This window comes from Anguilla anguilla, chromosome 1 (genome assembly GCF_013347855.1).
Source record: "Anguilla anguilla isolate fAngAng1 chromosome 1, fAngAng1.pri, whole genome shotgun sequence".
NCBI classification, from domain to species: Eukaryota; Metazoa; Chordata; class Actinopteri; order Anguilliformes; family Anguillidae; genus Anguilla; species Anguilla anguilla.
This window is the reverse complement of record NC_049201.1, coordinates 7954284-7973959: the sequence shown is the minus strand read 5'-3', so window position 1 is coordinate 7973959 and position 19676 is coordinate 7954284. Positions and strand designations below refer to the sequence as shown.

At 49.0% G+C, this 19676-nt stretch overlaps 1 protein-coding gene across 2 annotated transcripts; it reads left to right on the top strand.

The window, feature by feature from the left end:
- The first annotated feature begins 413 nt into the window (after positions 1-413).
- Positions 414-18459, top strand: si:ch211-168d23.3 (BRD4-interacting chromatin-remodeling complex-associated protein). 2 transcript variants are annotated; one of them, XM_035406736.1, is made up of 15 exons: positions 414-1144; positions 1707-1781; positions 5118-5285; positions 6164-6209; positions 6684-6726; positions 9212-9277; positions 9771-11255; positions 11623-11865; positions 12392-12899; positions 13213-13325; positions 14697-14758; positions 14878-15026; positions 15464-15558; positions 16162-16264; positions 16750-18459. In XM_035406736.1, the coding sequence occupies exons 4-15, from the start codon at positions 6169-6171 to the stop codon at positions 17529-17531; spliced, it is 3690 nt and encodes a 1229-aa protein (XP_035262627.1). In that variant the 5' UTR covers positions 414-1144; positions 1707-1781; positions 5118-5285; positions 6164-6168; the 3' UTR covers positions 17532-18459. The 2 variants fall into 2 exon arrangements, with proteins under 2 accessions (XP_035262627.1, XP_035262636.1); XM_035406745.1 differs by having other exon boundaries at positions 414-1199.
- The last annotated feature ends 1217 nt before the right edge of the window (positions 18460-19676 follow it).

Below are 19676 nucleotides of genomic sequence, written 5' to 3'. Positions count from 1 at the left end.
AAAATACTTTTTATGTAAACCTTGGATTTAAAAATTGATCACACACGTGACAATTCATCCATTTGAGGTAGGTTTTTTATTAATCACTATCACATGAAAAGTCGTTATAATCACTTCCATTTTCCACAAGACAACGTGTCTTACACATGATAAATCAATACCCCATCTGCACACGAAAGGATCAGGCGGTATGTCCAAAAGACTTTACGACACTTACATGTTATGCATGCTACGATAAGTTGCCTGTGCACTGTTCCAAGGTATTATATGCATTATATTGTCGTTCATTCACCCATAACGCATTTTAAGATGTACCAAGTCAGCCTACATCGTAAAGTAAGCTTTTTATCTAGAAGATTTTTTAGACAGAAGAAACTTTAACTGAATTGTCAGGAAACCTGTTTTATTTTTTTAACTATATAATGCCCTAAATAACACTTTTGAAGCCGATGTTAAACGGTCACGAAGAGATTAAATAATTTTCATTATATTTTCGATATTAGGAAAATTTATATGCAAACTGTAAAAATCCCTGATTTACGGAGCAATAAGTTTAGCAGTCGGATCTTCTAAGCAATTATCAACTCTATTTTAAGAAAGATTTGCGTTTCATTTTCAAAATTAATGGTGAAAGTTTTGCGTATCTAACGAAAATCTTATTTAAATCGTTTTTCATTTATTCCGAAAAAGTAAATCAATCCGAAAAGTCACGCAAGAAAACAGCGTTAGTAGCCTATGCTTAGTCTACAACTCCTAAAAAAGCTGAACCGAATTATGAATGTTTTTCACATGCAAATTAGATCTTACGAGACAGCAGTAGGCCTACTTGAATGTTTTTCACATGCAAACTAATAAGAAGGATCTTGTGAAAGAACCTTAATTTGTATGGTTCCCATGCAAAATAATAATAAAGCCGCCCCCACTTGCGATTTTAAACAACAACACCCGTCAGTCATCTTAGCGTCCGCCAATCGCGTAACAGAAAACCCTCCGTTTGCACGAAAAAGAGATATTGATTTTCACACATGACGGACCTCGCGGGAGAAGCCCAATGATTCTCACCTGTTTATACCTTGGCTTTGATTTGTTTTGTTTATGATTTATACATGTACCTACGTCACAATTTTAGAGCAATATTCTCATTGTGCGTTTCATATCAATCTTTTTTCAAATTAATTTCAGACCTAAATTCATATTAGGTAGCCTATGTTGCATTTTGTAGCCTACACTGTCAAAATGCTTTAAGATGTATGTGGTACAAGATGCCTTTGCATCATTATCTTTTACTGATATTTGCAATGGGATGTGGCATTGTCTGGGCGCGACTACCGTGTAGCCTTAAGGTTGAGAGCAGTTAGCTGTATCATTAAAAACGGCAGGTTAGGGGAGGCTGAAATTGGGGGTATCTGGAAATAGATCTTAGAAGACGCATCTTTTCACTGGGCTTTGTATTCATATTGGCAGAATGTGAATTTGTGCCGCAAAGATAATACGGCTTTCTGTGAGAGCGGGGATTTTTGAAGCGTTTATACCGGCTGTTTTAGAGATCCGAGAAGCCACGCATCCCCATCTCTCCCCTTCACCACTGAAGGACGCAGCGGCGGCTCAGCCTCATCGCTCCACTCTTTCACTACCTTTGTGTTCTCATCTCTTCTCACTCTTGTTTCTCACCCACCCCAATCCCCCTCTACCCCCCTTCCCCTTAGCATCTGAAAAGACTGCTGAGTGAGAATCGATGGCGCAGAGGCCCGCCTGACAGGACAATAACCCACAAAGACGCGGTGAGTTTTTTTTTTTTAAAAGGTACATTATAAAAATTGCACATGACAAGAACGAGAGAGCGGCAACGAAGGTGTGCAAAATAGGGGTATTTGAAAGCGGATCCTTTGTGTTGTCGCGGGAGGCTGCAGTGAGCGTTTGCTACCTTGGGGTTCTCTAGATAGACCGTTTTATTAGAGAAGCGTAGCCACTATGCTGTATTACCATAAGCTAAATAGGAACGCGTCTGTCACGAATGTTTGATATAGTCTGTATATTCATAGCTACAAACCAGTCTCCTTTTGTGCTTTATCCGATCTCCAAGATTGACACTGCATATTTGGTGTATCGGCTGATTCGGTGGGTCTTGGCTGTTATTGCGGAGCTCATTGCGCTGTGCAGTAGCTTATGTGTGGGGGTAAAATGCGGTTGCTGCAGGTTGTAAACAAAAATAAGAAACCAAGTGTACTACTTGGGAGGGAGGTTGGTGAGGTCTGCCCGTTCCTTGGGACCTCCCCTGGAAAAATGAGAGGGAGAGAGAGAAAAACAGAGGGTGGGAGAGAGAGAGAGTACAGAGAGCGGAGCTTTCTTGTTATAATTGGAAATGAGCTTCCGTTTCGAATTCCCATTCTGCTCAATCAACGCACCGATTAGGCTAAAGAGGCATGTTGCCCTTGCGCTGGGGTTAGCCTTTTTACCATAAACACGAAAACGAGCCTCGTGAAATCAAGCCATTTGAGAATAAATACTACCTGCTGATTGTCAATCTCAACCCTCCTCGTAAAGCATATATAGTAATGTTGGTGTATAGAAATGTAGGAATACTGCAGGGTGGTTTTCTTAAGAAAGCATCACATTGGCCTTCTTGGGTACCCTAAACGCTTTCGCTTTCTAAGGTCTGTGACCATGGCGATCTTCAAAATCAAAAAATCTGTAACTTGTTTTTAAATAGCTTTGGGAAAGGGGTTGTGTAGTGGTGATTTTCTTCCACCCAAGTCGAGACAAAGATGTGTTAGCGATTCTTGTTTTCACACCGCCGAGGCGTTGTGTGATGCAAGGGGAAAAGCACTTCGCTAACCCTGCGTATCTAACCCTACGCAAGTGGATGCGCTAAGATTGCCTACAGTAGGCTATACAACTGAATGGCCGTTGTAATATTAAACTGAGATGTGTCTAAACCGCAGTAGTTGTTTTTGAAAGAAAAGAAGAAAAAAAGATTCTGAGTGAGAGACTATTTTTAAAAGAAATCACAAACGTAATCTATGTAGAGTAGAACGTGTTCCTGTATTATAAAGCCAGGTCAGTTGTGGTAGGCTATGTGATTGTAGTGCCTGTCGATAAGACAATTTTTAGAAGACTAAAAATTGAGTAGGCTATGTACAGTATTAGATACAGTATTAGACCAGAAATACAGTGCTTTTACGAATAGTGTTTTGTGGGAATAGGAGGGAACAGCCCACTGCCGTTACTAGTTAATAAGCTCGAGTCTCGACTCTCAAGTTTGACCGGCTGAGGGACGCGATATTCCTAATCAACGAGAAATTAAATAAATATGACTCTGTTTTATTGCCGATTTCTTAGTTTTGTACCGGTCTTGCTGTTATTCATTTATTTTTGAATGCTATCATGTCAATTAATAACAAATTATGAACTGGACAATATGAGGCTGTGCTTGGGTAATCGGTTTACAGGGCAATTTCAGGATATACCTTATTAGCAAGTGTTTTTTTGTTAATATTCATAGAGCATAGACGCTTTAACATGCCAAATTACATAGTTGTTTAGCTATATTATTACGAGTTATTGAAGGGGCGTTTGGGATCGATTAGAATTAACCTGCTGCAGGTTGTATTCGAATCTCTTCGTAAATCTGAGCCAACGTCCTGTCTCCTTTAAATAGGCACCCATAAAAGTGTTGAGGAACAGCTCCTAATCTGCTTGGGAAAAAAGCAAAAGCAAAATGCAGTCATTTATCTGCCAAAGCATAAATGGATAAAATAATAGGTGGCAGAGCCCTTCTCTTGTCATACTGCAGTGATCAGAATATACATATCCTTTATATATCCATCCATCCACTATCTGTACCCGCTTATCCTGGGCAGGGGCGTGGGTGGTGCTGGAGCCTATCCCAGCATGCATTGGGCAAAAGGCAGGAATACACCATAGACAGGCGGCCAATCTATCACAGTGCGTCATTTATATATGTATACACAAATAAACAATCTCTTACCTGGCCATTTGTGCTCCTTGGGAAAAGGAAGGTTGAAGGTATTACAGAAGGGAAGGACAGGCTATATCCAAAAGTTTAAAGATGCACTCTTCCTTCCTTCCTTCATTTCTTCCTTGTTTCCTTCCTTTTCTTCCTTCCCTTGATCTACAAAAGCATGCACAGATGAAAACAGTTTGGCCGAAACCCCATCTTGTCAATCAACACACGATAGAATGTCCAGTGTTAATTCAACTCTAACAGAGTAGATATGAGTCCAACTGGGACCATATACACTCCGTAAGAGTTGATTTGACAATCAATAAATTGATCAAAATTTATTTATATAGTGCATTTCACAAACAATTGTCACAATGTGCTTCACAGACAACCGTGGCCAAAACCCCCACAGGAGCAAGCCTAAAGCAACAGTGGCAAATTAGGAAGAAACCTCGGAAGGAACCAGTCTGAAGGGGGAACCTATCCTCCTCTGGTTGGCTCAGGGTTTAACACTGAACAGTCTAGTGATGTCAGACAAGCGAGAGGTCAAAGAAAGTAAAGGAGAAGGGCTGCTTTTTCAGGGTACTTGGACAAGGCAACGGGGTTTCCCTAAATCACGCTTGGTTAAGTGCTGAGCTGGTAAAAGGAAGCCTAGCGAACCATGTAAAACAGGGGTGTCCAATCTCACCGAGAAGACCTGGTGTGGGTGTAGGATTGTGTTACAGCCTGCAGTGTTAAAGAAACGGATTCAACTAAATAATCATTTGGCTGGGATTTAATCAACATTTTTCCTTAACTTCTACTTTTAACAGTTGAAAGAATTATTTTTATTCTTCGCGAAAACAGTTGGGGCGAGTAGAGCAATCACTTAACGTTAGCTCGTCAAATTGAGTTTGTGAGGAAAAAGGGCAATGCTTGCGTTTACTTGTAAGTCAACGTTAAGAACAAATGTTATGTTCATTGAACACTGGCCGTGGTCTTCAATTAAGGTTTTTATTGGCTGAATCAGGAGTTGCAGTGCTGAGCTGCGGAGTTTTGCATTCAAACCGGCCCGTTCTGGCATGAGGTCGGACGCCCCTGCCGTGAACCTGGGGACAGCTCAGCTCAGTTTCGCCCTCACTGAAAAACGTCCCGTTTGTGTGCCCGCTCACAGGCCTCGGAGCGGTTTTTTGGGGAACGTGGACCGCCACAGCGATGCCCCTGCTGGGAAGGAACCAGCCCCAGAATTTTGCCGAGCGGGCCTGAGGTGCGGCCTGCCCTCCCATGAGGCCCTCACGAGAGTCCCGCCAGTCTGCTCTGAATGGGGCCTCGGATATATGAAGTAGGCCCACCACCCCTATCCCCCAAACACACACCCCCCCACCCCCTCAACCCCTGCAACCCACTGAACCTCCTCAACCTCTTTGCATCATGATCTGTACACTTCTTAACCTCAAATGGTCTGGTTCTACGTGGCTACCACACACACACACACACACACACATCGCAGCTTTTGGTTCCATACGAGAATAGATATACTGAGAGAAATAAAATAATTATATTAACCAGGTATCATAGCACTTCACAAAGTATGGGCAAGCAAACAAATGGTGCCACTTTAAGACATTGTTGTATATATATTTAAAAATGCATTGCTTGTGAAATATTTTTATCATAAAATTTCAAATGAGATCCACATATTCACATTATATTGAGGTATATTCCATTACAATATGGGATTGTCCTGGATGTTGCTGAACGGACCGCATACATGGCTCTGATAGTTACCGTAGTATGTCCATTTCATCCGGGCACGACCAAAAGCCTTGACTACGCAGCTGTCCAATGCAGTGTATTTTAAGTAAGTTTTTAAACAAAGCACGAAATCCATAAATGTCCCTTTTTTTTCCCTGGGGGAGGGTCGGTGGGGGGGTGGGCTATTAGTGAAACAGCATACCCCTTATCTATAAAGTGCAAGTAGCTGGAACATACTGCAAGGGAGTGTAGAGCTTAGCACAGTGTTTCCAATCAGGGCCTGTAGCAGCACCGCAAGCACCATTGATCAGAGGCTTTCCTCCCTCCCGTGCTTGTGATCGTGTAATTCACAATGGCCGACCGTGTCGTGAATGTCGGCCACGGTGTTTTTCTCTGCGGCATCTGAGACGTCGTTCTCAGGCTAACTCGCCGCTGTGTGTGGCTTCCTGCCCCTTCCTTTCGCAGTTGACATGGAGGATGAAGATGGCACTTGTTTACTCGATGTGTTGTGGTAAGTGAGCCCGATCTAGCCTGCCTGGGTAAGGTTCCTGTGAACTCTGAACCTTAAATGAAATGCGATTAAAAATGTTCTTAAAAGTCGTTGCGCAGTGATTATCTTAAGTCTCTGGTATGGCGCAGAGCTTAGGAAGCTGGTGTTTGTCATACTTAGAATAAAACACTTGCCAATTTGAAACATTTTCAACTTTAAAAATTGCTTTAAAAATAAGAATACATTTTTAAAATATGCTTGCCATAGTTTTTTTTCTTTTTTTTGTCTGACTGTGTTATTCTGTATATGTAATTATGGGTTCATCCATCCCATTCCTTGGTAATTAACATTGATGTAAAAATATGTCTTTTTTCAGTCAGCACAACATTAATTAATGCATTTATATTTGGATCTGAAAAGGAAAGAACTGGATTCACCTCCAGCGTTCATGAGGCCACTGCATAACCTCAAAACTCTCTGCTATTACCTTTTCAGTGACCCCCAAGCCCTGAACGACTTCCTTCATGGAACCAATGAGGTAAATCTCTACGTGTGTGTGTTTTTGTGTGTGTGTGCATGTGTGTGCGTGTGTGTGTTTGTGTGTGCGTACGTGTGTGAGCAGCCTTGAGCTTCATGTTTTCTCATTAATATTCATGAATAGAGCTGATGATTCCTGAATAAAATATGACAGATGATTCATAGATATTATTCATCTTCCTGTGTGAGGGATAGCAGATATATCAGTGAATCATTATTTACACTGTTTCTCTCAGTCGTGGGGGGGGGGGGGGGGTTGTATTCCGTTCCTGAAATATTCAGTCTTGGAAGCCGTAGAATATTAAATTATTACATTTACCTTAATGAATATCATTGATATATTAAATATACAGTTTGCAGACTGTGTGATTGTTATAATTAGAGAGGAAATGTACCAGTCACAGACAAGACAGTTTCAAAATAATTACAATTTCAGGGGTGACGCAAAATTGGCCGACGGATAAATCTCATTCATTGACCTCAAATCTAAGTCAGTGGACCAGGTCAGCTTTCATCTCTGTACATGAATAATAGCTGGCACCATTTTAAAAATTCAGTCACGTTTTCTTCAACTTGGTTGGTGTCCTTTTGAGGGCGTGCATAGCCCAGTTAATTTACAAGACTTTTTTTTTTTTTACATGAAATGGTGACTCATTTCAAAGGGGTAGTATTGAAAAAGAGAATATCTTATTGTCATTCATATTTTCAGTTGTTTCATGCTGATTGACACACATAAATCATAGGTGAATAGATACCTTGTCTAAATATATTTTCTTCAAAATGAATGTGTAGATACAAACCTGAAGAAGGCTGTTTTGCCTGTACGTGAGGGCAGAGGCTTCATGTTCTAGGGTTTAAATGTTTTTGTTTTTTTTCTGACATGGATCTAACAGTTCAGCAAAGGGCTTTGAACATTCTTCTCCTCTAAGCACAGAACCTTTAAACTCTGGTTTATCCTGCTTTTAGACTCTGGATGCTAAGAGTGTTCGCTGATGGGCGGTGCAATCAAACATTGGACTGCAGCTCTCCTGAAATGGAAAAATATCCTGAATACTAATTGGTTACGCATAACAAAAAAAAAAAAAAAAAGAAAACAAGTGCTTTCTCAATCTTTCTGATAAGCAAAGGTCACCAGCAAAACAACAGTGCAGCAGACACACGAGCCTACCTCTGAAATGGCACTTTACCACTGCAGTGGCCCAATTACTGACCGGTCGCTATTTAGACTCTTAATGGGTTGAGTAATTAATGTAATAATTCACATAATTCACAGAAGGTTAAATGCACCTTTTGAAGAACGTATTACAAGTTGTAATTCTGAGGGAAAACGGGACGCTCGGAAACACGGAGAGTAGCTCTCGAAAGTGTACAAGAGGTGTCGACAGAAACCGAGCACATTGCTGAGGAATCGTCTGTGGACGTACAGTACTTTGCACAAGAAAACCGAAACACGGAGACAGGTTGTTTTTTTTTTGTGACTCTACAACCGCGAAGCACAGATGAGAAGCAATCTTTCTCCAAGCAGCAGTCTGTTACCATGGTAATCCAGGATTGTGCTGGTCAGGGCAGGGGCAGATCTGTGGCAGAGGAAGCCTGCTGTACAGCAAGTTATGGTTACCTTCCCAGCCAATCAGCATTGCTCGCCACAGGAGATTCAAAGCGCTTTGGGCTATTCTTTTGTGTCTATAATTTTACTGCCTAGTTTCGAGTTAGGACGTACTCACACTGAAATCACAAATGATTGAACAGTAAGTGCCATTATGGTTCAGAGCAAGACTATAGCTTTCTAATAATTCTAATGTAATCTAATCTAATTCTAATCTAATAATTCAAAACAAACTCCTACGTGTAAATGCAAGAACTGAGATCGTTTTTAAATTACCCATGGCCCACTCTCTGTTTCCTCAGTTATGTCAATAAATAACTATACCTTTTAAAAGTCTATCTTTGTAGCAATACGTCAATTATTAGTCCATGTATGACTTTGGGGAGGTTGGCAGTTATGTGGTCAAACATTTACTCCTGAGTGTGCAACCTTCTGCTGAAACCAACCGCTGGAATCCTGCGACACGGACGGCACATTTGAAGCCCATTCATGGCTCGCTATTGGATGGAAATAAATCACATGACCTCCACCTATTTCAGATGCATTCTGTCAGATGCAATCATATTTCCATGTTGATTGTTAAGACAGTAATCTACCGTGACAGTTTATCGACAGATCTTTGTTACTGGCCTAAAGAGCAAAGCTCAGGAGGCAATCGGCGCACGTGCAGTACTCCCTCCCGTGCAGGTGGTGGCGCTGTCCTCTCTCATCTCCTCTCAGGTTGACGCACAGCACAGTGTCCCTGGAAAGAGAAAACAAACTGTCTCAAATGCCGCTCCTACATAAAAATTCTGCTTTCTCTCTGTTCTGCCCTTTTCTCCCCCCCACCCACCCCCCTCCCCTACACCCACCACCCCCTCACCCCCCCCCCCCCCCCCAGCTGGAGAATGAAGATCTGCTCATCTCCTCCTCCTCCGGGGAGCCGTCCCTCTTCGCCGACGCCCCGGTGAGCTGAACTCTGTCCTCATTAGTGATGTCATCGCAGCAGTGGGCCAGGGCGTAATTTATAAGGGGGGAGGGGGGGGGGGGGCAACCCCCATCAATATTATAAAACAGTTCAAATAACACCACCACCCCCACCAAATAATAAACCATGATGATGAGAAAGATAATTTAATATAATAAATATGGGGAATTCATGTTGTGACTGGGACTCACGAGTCAGTAGTCTGAAATATTTTATCCTCAAAATTCACCAGAAATGATAATTTCATAGCTATTCTTTCTTCGAGGTGGCATGCCCCCCTGAACCCAACCCCCCCCCCCCCCCCTTAGATGGGTACACTTCTCGGGGTCTCTGCATTTCAGCCCCCCCAATATTCAAACGAAAGTTACGGCTTTGGTGGAGGGGGACCTGTAGCACAGTGTTGTGAGGCTCGGTTACCTCGCTCCTCTGTGTGCTGTAACACCCGCACCTGCACACTTCCTCTCTGTTCCAGAGCCCCGCCTCCCTCCTGGCGGACAACACCCCCTCGCAGGACACCCCGCCTCCGGGCTGCGTGGACCTGTCCTTCCTGGAGGAGGCGCTGCTGGGCTCCCCCGAGGGCGGAGGAGGGGCCCCGGAGGTGGGGCAGGGCGGGTCGGTGGGGGCGGGGCCGGGGGAGGTGGAGGAGGAGGAGGCCTGCGACATCCTGCAGCAGAGCCTGCAGGAGGCCGACATCACCGAGCAGACGCTGGTCCTGGAGGCGGGGCTGGCTCCGCCCGGCGAGGCCCTGTCGCTCTACCCGCCCGGCGCCGTGCTCGCCCCGGCCGCCTCCCACTTCCTGTCCAAGCCGCTGAGCCTCCCCCCCTTGCCGGCCATGCCCCGGGACACCCAGGCGGCGGTGGAGCCCCCGCAGCCCTCCCTGCTGGCCGTGGGGCCGGGCTGCCCCTCCCTGAAACCGGCCGCCCCGCAGATGATGGGCCTCCTCCCCGGGACCGTGTTCCCCGCGCCGCCGCCGGACGCCTCCTTCTCCCTCAGCCCCGCCCAGGGTTCCGGAATGCTCATTCAGAAGGCCCTGCCCAGCCTGACGGGGCGCCCCCTGCTGGCGCCCACGCTGAGGGCCACGGCCGCCCACGGCATCCTGCTGCCCCGGGGGCCCCTGCCCATCCAGCCCAAGCTGCCGATCAGCATCCAGCCCCGCCTGGTGCAGATCAGCCCCAAGCCCCCCGGCCAGAAGACGTCGCCGGGCCTCGCGTTCGTGCCGGGGGCGGCGGCGTCGCCCAACATCCTGCTGTCCCCGAGCCTGGGCCCCAAGCAGCAGCCTCCGGCCCCCGGCCTGGGCAAGCAGGTCAGCCTGCAGCTGGTCAACCAGGGCGGCTCCATCGTCATCCAGCCCCCAGGGCTCCTGCAGGGGCCCAACCAGTTCCTGCTGCCCGGCCAGACGCCCGTGAGCGTGTCCCAGCCGGGGGGCGCCGCCCGGCCCCTGCTGACCGCCAGCAGCCCCCAGGGCCCCTCGCTGCGGGGCGGGGCTCCGTCCCCGGGGCAGCTGGTGGACGGGGCGCAGATCCTGACCGCCTCGTCCCGGCAGCTCAACTTCAGCCCCGTGTTCACCACCCCTGCGGGGCAGCTGGCCGTGCGGCAGGGCGCCCTGCTGTCGGGACCCCTGCAGCTGCAGTCCGCGCCCCCGACCGTCTTCCAGATGCCGCTGGCGGGGGCCTACCCGCCCCAGGGGCAGGGGCAGGGGCAGCGGGGCACCCTGCTCCACGGCACTGCCCTGGGGAGCCAGATCACCCTGATCAACAGCCCCGCCATGCTGGCGCCGGACATGGCCTCCATCTCCATCGTCAACGGGCCGTCGGTGGTCCAGGGGCTGCCCTTCGCCCCCCAGGCCCAGCAGGACAAGCAGCTGAACCTGCCCCAAACCTCAGTGCTGCTGCTGCCGGACAGGCCGGGCCCAGAGGACAGGGGGCCCGGAGAGGAGCCCTTCCTCCACCTTCCACAGGTGAGCCCGCCCCCCCATCCCCTATCCCCATCCACAACCCTTACCCCTTACATTACACATTAGATTAGATTATTACACCCTTTACATTACACATTTAATTACAGGCAGATGCTCTTATCCAAAACTACTTACAACTATTTAGTCTTTTACATAGTTTCCGTTTATACAGCTGGATATATGCTGCAGCAATTCAGGTATTTTATTTAAGGGTACAACTGCTGTGTCCAAACTGGGAATCGAACCTGCAGCCCTTAGGTCACAAGCTCAGTTCCTTACCCATAATGCACTGCCACCCACACCCAAATGTGCGTGAAGCAGCTGCTAATCGGCGGATGCTGTCAATCTTGTCTCTTGACGCGCCCCCTAGCCAAACCAGCAGCACCTCCTCCAGCACAACCCCCAGCCGGCCCCCACCGAGCTCCAGATGCCCCCTCCGGTGGTGACCCTGCTGCAGCCGCTCCCCGAGCCGCCTCTGCAGCACGACCCCGCCTCCGCCGCCGCCGCCGCCCTAGCCAAACATCTGATACCCCCGACGGAGGAGCAGCAGGTGCAGAAGGAGGTCCCCAATCTGCTCCCGCAGAAACAGAGCCTCCTGCAGCAAATGCACCAGGTGAGCCAGCCGAACCGTGAACTCCGTCTCACAGAATGAATGTTCAAAGTTGCTATAGAAACAACTGTGTGCAAAATATTATCACAAAATTAAAAATCATAGATGCATATGGTTTTTGATGTGTAGGATACCCAGATCTGTGTTGAATACAAATGTGAAACACTATATATAGCTACGTGCCAGAAATTGAAATCGGAAAATTTTCCTGCAGATCCATTAAAATTTCCCAGGAAGCATATTATGAATGGAAACATGTCGTGATGATATCAAGATTTTAAAATGATCTTCAGGAATTTTACTGGTTTCTAAAGGTTTGGTTTTCGAATAATTTGATGCAGACACGCAGGAGGAAGACGGTAAGAGGCCTCTTGAGCACACAAAAGAAACACAGCTTATGATGAAAGCAGAACCAAAGCAGGCGTGAGGTCTGGCTGTGAGTCAGTGTGAGGAATGGAAGGCGCAGGATATTTTATGGGGTTTAGATAAGGGTGCTGATGTAGACATTATTCTCTCTTTTATTACCCAGCAGGCCCTTGAGCTTCCCTCTCCCCCAACCGAAAGCTTGCCAGGGACACTGCCGGCGCAAATGTCCCCGCCGTCCTCCCCTCCAGCTCCAGCTCTAGCTCTAGCCAATCAGAGGGAAGACGCCGCCCCTTTGCTCCCTGCGATTGGCCAGACGGTCGCCTTGGCCGTGACACCGAGCCCCACCGTGGTGACCACTCCCACCCACCCAGGGGCAGAGCAGGCCGGGACTCTGATTGGGCAGAACACGCTGGGCCCACAGCTTCCCCCCGTCAGCTTCCCCTCCCCTCCCAGCGGGCAGACGGGGACCCTGCAGAGGGCCGGACACGCCAAGGTGGGGGCCCAGGTGCGAGCCGGGGGCCCGGGAGGGTTGGCCGCCTCCCCCCTGCCCGCGGGACACTCTGCACTCCAGCTGCAGCCTGTTCCTCTGCCCGTGCCCGTGCCCATGCCCGTGGGCCCCCGGGTGCAGACCGAAATGCCCGTCCAGGCCCCCGTCCTGCAGCACACTCAAGGTAATGAGCATCATTGTGTTGGGCGGGGGGGGGGGGGAATGTCAAACCAAACCACATTATAATGACAAACACATCTGCTTCCTCCAGTGCCTCAGAGTCACTTTGTCACTCACTTTGTTTCTTTCTTTCTGTCTCTCTTCATGTCTGTTTATGTCTATCTCTCTTTCTATCCCTCTGCCTCCCTCTTCCTCTCTCCCTCTCTCTCTCGTCTCTCCCTCTCTCTGCCCCTATCTTTCTCTCTCTGTGTCCATCTGCCCCCCCCCCCCCACCTGTCTCTACGCCCCTCTCTCTCTCTCTCTCTCTCTCTCGCCAGAGCTAGCAGCAGGTTTGGCTGTGGACGGTAGCCTGTTCGCTCCAGCGCCGCACGTTCTCAGGCAGCCAGCGCCAGAGGCTCCGGTCCAGGCGGCAGCTCAGCCGCGGACGCAGGTGAGAGAGAGGAGAGAGCTGCTCTCGCCCTGCCCGCCAGGCCTGGAGGGGAAACCGGGGCGGGACTAGCTGTGGCTGTGGCAGAGGGTGGTATGAGACAGGGAGAGCTGCCCTCGCCTTACCCGCCAGGCCTGGAGGGAAAGCTGAGGGGGGGCGTGGTACAGGCTGTGGTGGAGGGTGTTATGGGCCAGTGGCTCAGGAGGACCTGGGCTTCTCACCAGAGTGGTGCAAATTTGGATATAGGCTGAGGTACAGCCGCTGGACAGTTGAATATATTACAGACCCAGGTCAAATAATTTAACTCTTTGGGTACTGGTAACATTTAGAATAATATGGTTAAGCAAGTCCATGCATGTCCTGGTGGTAACCCAAGGCCCTGTTGGTGGACTCCAGCGGTGAGGGAGGATATCAAGCTGAAGGAGGAGGCATTATGGGCATGGTTGACGCGGAGGACTCCTGGTTCACCAGACAGTTACTGGCCGGGAAAAAAGGCCTCAGCTGCTGCAGTTGCAGAAGCAAAAGCCGGGGCATGAGAGGAGTTTGGAGAGGCCTTGGAGAAGGACTTTCAGTCGGCCCCAGAGTGGTTCTGGAAAACCACTTGGCATCTCAGGAGGGGAAAGCGGGACGCCATTTAGGCTTTTCTTAGCAAGGACAGTGAAACTCTGACCCCAGCTGAGGATATTGTCGGAAGGCGGAAGGAACACTTGGAGGAACTCATAAGTCCAATAGACACTCCGTGTAGAGCTGGAACAGTCTGGGGGCTCAGAACCTTTCTCTGTGGCAGACGTCACTGGGATGGTTGGACAACATCAGGGGTGGATGAGATCTGTCCGGAAATGTCTGAATGTTGTTGGAGTGTCATGGCTGACACGAATGTCACGTGGAGGTCGGGAACGGTGTCTTTAGAGTGGCAGACCGGGGTGGTGCTTCCCACCTTTAAGAAAGGGGACCGGAGGGTGTGTTCCAATTTGGGAATCGCACTCCTAACACAACAATGGCCACCACTGGTCAATCAGGTGCCCGCAAGTGAAGTGTCTTCCTCTGACTCCTGTCTGTGTGAGCCCAAACTGTGGTGTGATGAGAAGCGGCGGCTGACATCACATGCTTCGGAGGAGAGCGTATACTTGTCCGCACTCTTCCAAATTGACTGCAGAGCTTGCAGTAATGAGCACAGATGATATGATTAGGCATTCCAAGGAGAGAAGAAGGGGGGGAAAGCATAAACAGGAAACAAGCATTAGAAAAGTGAAACTATTACAGCATTCATTCATGGTGGCTTATTTGTGGAGTGTTATACTTATACAGCTTAGTGTTTTCAGTCTCAGAGTGTGTGCTCTGTGTGGTGACACCCTCTTATCTCTTAACATCCAGGTAACAGCTTGTGTGGAAACAGAGAGGGAGGAGAGACTCACGCTGGCAATGCGCAGACACAGGTGAGAGAGGAAACGGGCACGAGGAGTCAGAACCTCCACAGCTCCACTGGATTTATACGGCAGGATTTATGTGGGTTCATGAAACAGCTCCAGTATGTGTGTGTGTGTGTGCTGAGCAGGGTCCAGCAGCAGCTGTGCCAGGACCACGGTGTGGTTCTGAACCCCGACACCCTCTCCCCGTTCCTGTCCCTGGAGGACGCTGTGAGCCGCCTGCTCCCGTACCACACCTGTGCTGGACACCTGCCCGGCCAGGCCGGCTTCCTCACAGGTGAGCCGGGCCAAGCTGGATTTATCCACTACGGGTGTGTGGCCACATAAGTGGGTGTGGCCGTGTGCTCACAGATGGGTGTGGCAATGTGAGTGGGTGTGGTCATATACTTACTGGAGGGTGTGGCATTGTGAGTGGGTGTGGTCATATACTTACTGGTGGGTGTGGCATTGTGAGTGGGTGTGGTCATATACTTACTGGTGGGTGTGGCATTGTAAGTGGGTGTGGTCATATACTTACTGGAGGGTGTGGCATTGTGAGTGGGTGTGGCCATATACTTACTGGTGGGTGTGGCATTGTGAGTGGGTGTGGCCATATAGTTACTGGTGGGTGTGGTATTGTTAGTGGGTGTGGCCATATAGTTACTGGTGGGTGTGGCAGTGTGAGAGGGTGTGGCCATGTACAGTATGTAACTCGTCTGTTTCCCCTGTGCTCAGTGGACCAGCAGTTTGATGCAGTGTCTGGGATTCTGCTGAAGCGCACCAAGGACATGCTCAACAAGTACCGGCAGCTACTTCTGGGAGAGGCACAGGTAACAGGCAGCTTCCCATAACTACGATCCAGCAGTATCTCTCTCTCTCTTTCTCTCTCTCCTCTTCATCCCTCGCTTCCTTACAGACATGTCAGGGTCTAAAAGCCAGGACTTTACAGCATTGACTGCTCTGCTTCTGGTTTTCATGCCAAGTTCTGCTGCTCTGAATGACTGCGTTAGCGCAGTGGTTCTGAAATTTTCTGAAGCCCCCACAAAAACGTTGATTCTACATGAATGCCGTTTTTTGGGGGGTTTCATTTGGACATTTTTCCCCCTTCAACCCACACCATACCCCCCGTTGTCTCTTGGTGCCACGCCCCCGCCCCCCCAGGGGGCGTGCCCAACACTATAGGAACTACCGATTTAGCCCCTGCGTTTATTTGCTGACATTTTTGATAGTTTGTACTACACCTGCAGACTTGACACAGTTAGTCTTTGTAGAAAACATTTTACCGTGGTCCAATATCAGAGTGAAACCAGCATTGGCGCATACAGCCCTTCAGAAAATGAAGCCAGAATAATTAGTAGAAAACCACTAGTGGAGGACTGTACCTCGGCCTAAGAGGCTAACTCTGCCCGGCCGTTTCTCCTGGCTCCCCGCAGCAGGTGAGCCCGTCGGCAGAGATGGTGATGCTGGAGCGGCTGTTCCTGCAGGCGGAGAGGGGGGTTCTGGGGGAGGAGAGGCGCAAGGCCCGGCTGGACCCAGGTCAGTACCCTTCCTAACGGGGGCACAGATCATGCCAACAGTGCAGAAACAAATTCCAAAAAAATCCACCCTGACTGTCTTCAGTCAAATCATGAGAAGCTGAGGGTACTAGCTAAAGGGTAGGTAAATGACTAGCCTGGATGGGCCTACTGGCCTCCTTTCATCATATTTTCATGTTCTCTGCATTCTAGAAACTGATCTTTGAAGCAATGGAAATTGTGACTTTAGACAGTCGGGAAATAACAAGCCTAGATTATGCTAATATGCCATTCAGCCTTTCATCATTCTTGCGTTCTACTGATCTACAAACTAATGTATTAAGTATTGGAGAGAATGAATTTTTAGTTTGAGAGGAGTTATCATGTGTTATGCTACAGAAGAGCCAATATTTTGATAAGTAGCCAGTGGCTGTTTAAATTCCTCAGTGCGTTCGATCTGCTTGTGCTGCATTTCTTATATGTTCTTTTTGTTTGGGGTTCCAACAGACTCCTTCCTGTTATCTCTACGCAAGCCGGCATCCGGCCCGAACAACGCGGCCCCCTCCGCCCCGTCCTCTTTCCTGCAGGCTGGCAGCCCCCCCTCCTCCCCGTCCTGGGCTCTGCTCTCCAACCGGCCCCCGGGGCTGAAGACGTACCGCTCCAGCAGCCGGGGGGCGCTCAAACTCACCATAAAGCACGAGTCGGGGTCACGGAAGGTGGTGCACAACTCGGCCTGCGACTCCGCCCCCTCCGCCCCCTCCGTCCACGGGCAGGACTGCGCAGGGCAGCTGACGAACGGGGGCGGGGCGCTGAGCGGGCGGGGCTCGGAGTTGGGATGGGACGCGCCCCGACCCCCCCAAACCGGACACCCGCAGCCTCCCGCGTGCCCGCCGCCCCCGACGACGGTCGAGGAGGCCCAGCACCCCAAAAACAGCACAGCGGTCGCGGAGGCGCCGACAGCAGCTAATTCACGGACCCCCCCAGACTCGCTGATCGCGGCAGAGCCGCAGACTGCCACTGCTCCTGAGCCGCCCCCCGCCCCGGACCCTGTCCTGTGCCCCCCCGAGCCCAAACGAGCGCGGCCGGACCCCTGCCCGGGGCCTCCGAGCCCGCTGCCCCTCCCAGAGGACAGCACCCTCAGCGAGCACCTGCAGAGCGCCATCGACAGCATCCTGGAGCTGCAGCGCCTGCAGGGGCCTCCAGCCCTGCAAGCACGCCCCCCTCAGGACAGGAGGGGAACTTCTGTGCTGGAGCAAGCCGTCAGCAGCATCCTGGAGGGGCACCTGTAGGAAGAATGTAGGGGGGGGAGGGTTGTGTGGTTGGTAGACTAACAGGAAGTGAGGAACAGGAAACAGGAAGGGAGGAACAGGAAGTGGCATCAGGGGAAAAAATTACAATTATCAAATTTTCAAAAGATCCACACTGAAACGTAAATACAACATTGCAACTGTAAAATGTCAGGTGTATGAGGTAAACCATGGTGTACCTGTGAAACATTCATATCACACGCATTGACATAAAAACACCAAAATCACATTTACTGTAGAAAAAAAATTGGAACGGAATTGACCGATTCTTAACAATCACCTTTTGTTTTAAATTTAGTCCCTATGTAAATTGTGTACATTTTCATTTGCTTAGTATTAAGTGGGAGGAGCCAGTAGTGTGTTTTAATAATTTGTGCCAGCGGGGGACGGGAGGGGGCTATAGTCCAGCTGATGTACAGAGGCGTGTGTGGTGGTTCTGGAACATCGTTCCCTCAGCCCAGTGGAATGGTTCTGGAACTTCGTTCTCACAGTCCAATGGAAGGAATGGTTCTGGAACTTCGTTCTCTCAGCCCAATGGAATGGAGCTAGGTCTTCTGAGGTAGAACACTCAGAACACTGCTGCGGGCCACTAGGGATGGGTCCTGTTCCATTAGCCTTTACTGTGTGTGTGCAGGGAGTGTGTGTTGTGTGTGAAAAAGGGTTATCAGTAGTGTTGGTGTGTAATGAGAAAATGCAAGATTATTAACCATGTAGCAAACAGAACACAGCTAAGGGGGGGGGGGGGGGTCATTACCCCTAAAAGTTTCCTGTTTCCAGCTTTCAGCTTTTGAAGTCATGTGGCTATAGTTGCGCAACCTTGTTTCGTCCTGATTACACCAGCAAACATCAGCGTAGAGTCTGCTGAACTTTAAACGTTTTTTTTTTTTTTGTTTTCATTAATGGCAACAAAAAAAGAGCTGAAAAAAAAAAGAGTTTCCAAAAAAAAAAACAAAAAAAAAAAAGAAAACATTTATAAAGAAACCGAAGGTACGGGGGTGTGGCACAGCCGCCCCACACGCTGTAGAAACGAGAGAGCTCCTTCGTGGCGACGCGTTTTTTGACTATTACTTTGTGAAGCTTTCTTTTCCTTTTGGTCAAGGAGACGACAGACAGCTCCGATACTTTGAACTAATGAGCAATAATGAAGAGGGGGAAGGTTGTAACGGGCCTTGGGTTTTGTCCGGAGCGGCGGTTCGTCGAGTGTCGTCTTGAGTGGCCGAGTCTGGCCCAGTCCCCTCACAGTGCCGACTGCCTGTGAAGAGACTAGGGCCCGAAGTCTAGCGAGTGTCCATCTCATGCAAAAGCTGCCTTTTACACCAGCCCTCCAAAATGCAATACAGAAAATATCGTCACGCTCAGAAGGCAAAGGGGGGGGGGGGGGGGGGGCGGAGTGTGTTAGTTTCCAGACGTGAGTCGGTTCTGCGAGATGGCGTCTACTGTCGCGCGCGCACAGCGGGTCCGAACGGAACGTTGAGTGCGACTGGGCGTGTGCGTTGGCAGCGGTTTAGTGACACTGGTTGCCACGGTTTCAGGGGTTCTCGTTTCTCTGGGGGGGTTTTTTTTTTTTTGTCGGTTTTTTTAACCAGAGAAGCCCGTCTATGGCTTATTGCATCCTTTTTATCTTCAAAATAGCCTTTGACCAAAAACTGAGTTTGTGGTTGTCAAATATTTATTTTGTAATAGAATTTGTTAATAGCTGTTTTTGTTTTTTTTTTGTTCAATAATGGTACCAGGCAGGGGTGGGGCCTGGGGTAGGTGGAGACCTATGGGTGGAGAAACTTGGCATTGGATCACACTGGTGAAGCCTGAGGTGAAGCAGTTTGCTTTAATAAGCAAAAAAAAAAAAAAAAAAAAGAAAGAAAAAACACCTGTGAACTTCAGTGAATTCCTACACCTCCAGATTTGGGTTAGTAACACACAAGACGTCCACAATGCTAAGACAGCTGAGCAATTCAGTGTTTTGGCTCGGAACAAAACCAGCCAATTTCTCTATTGCCTTGACAACAAACGCTTGGATTTTTTAGTGCACGTTGTAATTGCCCACTTACGGGTGATTATCACCACAATCTGTTATGCACGTCAAGGCACAAAACACTGAGGTGGAAGGAGAGGACCTCGGAATATCAA